The sequence below is a fragment of the Prunus dulcis genome, chromosome 8, assembly GCF_902201215.1.
Source record: "Prunus dulcis chromosome 8, ALMONDv2, whole genome shotgun sequence".
Classification (NCBI taxonomy): domain Eukaryota; kingdom Viridiplantae; phylum Streptophyta; class Magnoliopsida; order Rosales; family Rosaceae; genus Prunus; species Prunus dulcis.
Genome location: NC_047657.1, coordinates 9,426,594 through 9,431,122, shown reverse-complemented (window position 1 = coordinate 9,431,122; position 4,529 = coordinate 9,426,594). Strand labels below are relative to the sequence as shown.

The 4,529-nt window shown below is 37.8% G+C and overlaps 1 protein-coding gene and 1 non-coding gene across 2 annotated transcripts; both read left to right on the top strand.

Moving 5' to 3' along the window:
- Positions 1–480: 480 nt before the first annotated feature.
- On the top strand, positions 481–2,031 carry LOC117638426 (glycine-rich cell wall structural protein 1.8-like). The gene is made up of 2 exons (XM_034373556.1): positions 481–1,014; positions 1,531–2,031. The coding sequence occupies exons 1-2, from the start codon at positions 481–483 to the stop codon at positions 2,029–2,031; spliced, it is 1,035 nt and encodes a 344-aa protein (XP_034229447.1).
- Positions 2,032–2,484: 453 nt separating this feature from the next.
- Positions 2,485–2,593, top strand: LOC117612346. Its single transcript, XR_004583385.1, has one exon. It is a non-coding gene; the product is annotated as a small nucleolar RNA R71 (small nucleolar RNA).
- Positions 2,594–4,529: the final 1,936 nt, after the last annotated feature.

Below are 4,529 nucleotides of genomic sequence, written 5' to 3'. Positions count from 1 at the left end.
AATCAAAAAGAAAAGAAAACTAGTACTGAGAGAAGCTGGAGGTGAAGTTGGGAGTGAAGCTGGAGTTGAAGCTGGAGGTCAAGTTGGTGGTGAAGGTAGAGTTGAAGTTGGTGGTGAATGTGAAGGTGAATGTGAATGTGAAGTTGGTGGTGAAGCTGGAGTAGAAGGTGGAGGTCAAGTTGGTGATAAAGCTGGAGTTGAAGGTGGAGGTCAAGTTGGTGGTGACGTTGGAGTTGGAGCTGGAGGTCAAGGTGAAGGTCAAGTTGATGGTGAAGATGGAGTTGAAGGTGGAGGTCAAGTTGGTGGTGAAGCTGGAATTGAAGGTGGAGGTCAAGGTAGAGGTGAAGTTGGTGGTGAAGGTGAGGTCTAATGTGGAGGTCAAGTTGGTGGTGAAGCTAAAGTTGAAGGTGGAGGTCAAGATGGAAGTTGGTGGTGAAGGTGGAGTTAAAGGTCAAGGTGAAGTTGGTGGTGAATGTGGAGATGAAGTTGGCTGTGAAGGTAGAGTTGAAGATGGAGGTGAAGTTGGTGGTGAAGGTAGAGTTGAAGGTGGAGGTCAAGTTAGAGGTCAAGTTAGTGGTGAAGATGGAGTTGAATGTGAAGGTGAAGTTGGTGATGAAGGTGAAGTTGAAGGTGGAGGTCAAGTTGGTGGTAAAGGTGGAGGTGAAAGTGAAGTTGGAGGTCAAATTGATGGTGAAGACCGAGTTGAAGGTGGAGGTGAAGTTGGTGGTGAAGGTGAAGTTGAAGGTGGAGGTGAAGGGGATGATGGAGGGTGGAGTTGGTGGTAAAGGTGGAGTTGAAGGTGGAGGTCAAGTTTGTGGGGAAGGTGGAGTCAAAGGTAGAGGTCAAGTTGGAGGTCAAGTTGGTGGTGAAGGTGGAGTTGAATCTGGAGGTGAAGTTGGTGGTGAAGCTAAAGTTGAAGGTGGAGGTCAAGTTGGTGGTGAAGGTGGAGTTGAAGGTGGAGGTCAAGGTGGAGGTCAAGTTGGTGGTGAAGATGGAGTTGAAGGTGGAGGTCAAGTTGGTGGTGAAGCTGGAGTTGAAGGCTGGAGGTCAAGGTGGAGTTGATATGTTACTAAACCTCCTTTGGTATTTTGGTTTGTTGCACACAATGAACTTTGACTTTGATCCCATGTGGACCATTTTCTGATGATATATCAATCCTTTATTATTTTCAAATTTTTTTGCATTCATGTTTCCATCAAAATAAAGGTTGCATGTGATAATCTCTCATCTTCCCATATCTTCAACTTTGGCCTCAACAGCCCAGGGATAGTTGTCCTTGATACGCTCTAGCACAAGAGTATAATTTTCGAATTGAATAATGTCACAGTAGTTGTAGAATACAATGTGCTCATCAAACTGATTATTCATTTATGAATTGAATAAAAAAACAAATTACATCATATATATCTTGAATAAAGAAAGATAAACAAATTAGTCAAATACAAGTTCAAACCTATAGGGAAAAGCTTAGGAACGAATCCAAGTGTCATAAACCAAACACTAAGTCTCCTGCGATCATAAATCAAAAAGAAAAGAAAACTAGTACTGAGAGAAGCTGGAGGTGAAGTTGGTGGTGAAGCTGGAGTTGAAAGTGGAGGTCAAATTGGAGGTCAAGTTGGTGGGGAAGGTGGACTTGAATGTGAAGGTGAAGTTGGTGGTGAAGCTGGAGTTGAAGGTGTTGGTCAAGGTGGAGGTCAAGTTGGTGGTGAAGCTGGAGGTGAAGTTGGTGGTGAAGCTGGAGTTGAAGGTGGAGGTCAAGTTGGTGGTGAAGGTGGAGTTGAATGTGGAGGTGAAGTTGGTGGTGAAGCTGAAGTTAAAGGTAGAGGTCAAGTTGGTGGTGAAGGTGGAGTTGAATGTGGAGGTCAAGTTGGAGTTGAATGTGGAGTTGAATGTGGAGCTGAATGTGGAGCTGAAGTTGGTGGTGAAGTTGGAGTTGAAGGTGGTGAAGTTTGTGGTGAAGCTGGAGTTGAAGGTGGAGGTCAAGTTGGTGGTGAAGCTGGAGTTGACAGCTGGAGGTCAAGGTGGAGTTGACAGCTGGTGGTGAAGCTGGAGTTGACGGCTGACATTTCTCTAAAAGCTGGAAGTGTTGGACACTCTATTGTTACATGTCCCATGACCCCGCAAACTTCATAAATCTAAAAAATTTCTTGACTTGCAATTGAATTAACTTTTTGAGGCAATTTTGATTTTAGAGTTTCAACTTCCCTAGCCATTGTTGCCAATTGAGCTTTGAGACTATCTTCCTCCTTAAGGTGATAAATACTGCCGCTAGAAGGATTAATAGAAGATTTTGCCTTTTGGGAATTAGGCTCAAATGTGTTGGGAGTGCTCCAAATCTGAGATTTCTCTGCAATTTCATCAAGAAAATCAAAAGCATCTTCAGGATCTTTATACATAAAATTTCCATTGCACATCATCTCAATAAATTGTCGATCTTTAGGTGTTAAGCCATCATAAAAATGACTTACCACCCTCCATCTTTCAAAACCATGGTGAGGACATAACATTAACAAATCTTTAAATCTTTCCCAAGCTTGAGGTAAAGACTCAGTATCTTTTTGAGAAAATGTGGTCATCTGTCTTTTCAAAGAATTTGTCTTTTGAATTGGGAAAAATTTCTTGAAAAATTCAGTTTGCATTTCAAGCCATGTTCCAATTGTTCTTGGCCTTAGAGAATAAAGCCAAGTTTTCGCTTTATCTTTCAGTGAAAATGGAAATTTTTTTAACAAAACTGTATCAAGCCTACACCCTTGTGTTGGAAAAGTTCCACAAACTTCCTCAAACTCACGCACATGTGAATATGGATTTTCAGATTCCATTCCATGAAAAGTTGGTAAAAGTTGTATCATGCCCGGTTTAAAATCAAAAGTTTGACCATTTAACGGAAAAATGATGCAAGATGGCACACTTGTACGAGCAGGATGCAAATAATCATGTAATGTCCTAACAAGTGGATTCTCATCATTATGAACACTATGATTCTCATCATTATGAACACTACGATTCTTATCATTATGAACCCTATGATTATCTTCATCATTTTGGGGGCCTTCCAATGCATTATTATTATTATTATTCTCAGCCATTTGTGATGAAATTTGGTCAAATTGAGGTTTCTTTGCAAATCCACCAAACCGATCACGATATCTCATAAACAAAATAAAGAAGCAACAAATAAATAAATAAAAACTAAACTAAATTTTTTTAAAATTTTTTATATATAAAAAAATAAGACAAAAGCAAACAAAAAAATAAAAACACCAAAAATAAAAATAGAAATGAAAAATTGAGTTTGATAAGCCTTACCGAATTAGCTTTGGAAACTAAAACCGCAAACCTTAACAATGAATTTCCTTGTGCTACTTTTCGCTTCACTGCTCCCCTGCAACGGTGCCAAAAACTTGTTGCGTCTACCCAAGTGCAAGTAGTTACACGTAGTAATAATCTTGAAAGTCCAAGTATCGTATCCTCAAGGAGCAGGTAGGCAAATATCTACACACAAAGAAATAATTAAACGTAGCACAATAAAAGTGACAAGCAAAATGGAAAAGTAATTTGATTTGATTGTTGTGGAAATTGAGTTTAAAAATGAAATATCAATAATGGAAATGCTAAGGCATCAAGGTTCAATTCTTTAAACAAAATATGTTTCATGCTCTTTAATCCAAATTATAACTTGATTAAAATCATCATTGAGAAACTTTAATCTGAAGATAAAAAAAATTAAAACCAATTTGATTTTTCAATGTTATCTTTTATTAATGATTGTTCAGAAAATGGAATTGCTTAATATCTACTCTTTTAATTTAAAAGCATGCTAAGTCAGGTCTTAACAATGAGAAAAATATAATTGAACTCATGAAAAGATAATAGCACTTAACATCAATCAAAATAAAAGGATATGAAAATATTGAACAACCATAAATAAAAGAATTTAGCAACTCATACCGTATATTGGATTAAAGAACAATTCACAAACTTACTCAAAGAACATTCCCTTTAGCCTTAGCTAGAGTTCTAGCAACTCATTACAAAGGAATTTTCTAAAGTTCACGGGGATTTCAGGGATTTTTCTACAAACTCTACCTGACTTTGAAGCGCGGAGGCTATGAGTGGCCCGATGGTGGATCCTGTGCACTTCTACGACCTGGGGGCGAAAAACAAGTTTTAAACTGTGAGTGGACAAAATAAAATTCTTAAAAACAAGCCAGAATATAATACCCCCGTTTTGAAATAACTAAGGATATATATATATAGATATCGATAATTTAACTATATTTCAATATAAGAAATTCTATAAGCATGAATCAGTATGCTGATGAATAAACTTACATAATCGATCAAATATATAAAGACATCACTGCCTGGAGAAATCAAAGAACTAGTATAACCGAATAAAGATATAAAGATATAAATGTGCAAATACTAAAAAAACCGATATAAAATAACTGAAAGTCATCCTTGAATAAAAGAAAACTCAAAATCCTTTGAAAATACCACCTATTTGTACCCCTGTCATATCCGTCAAT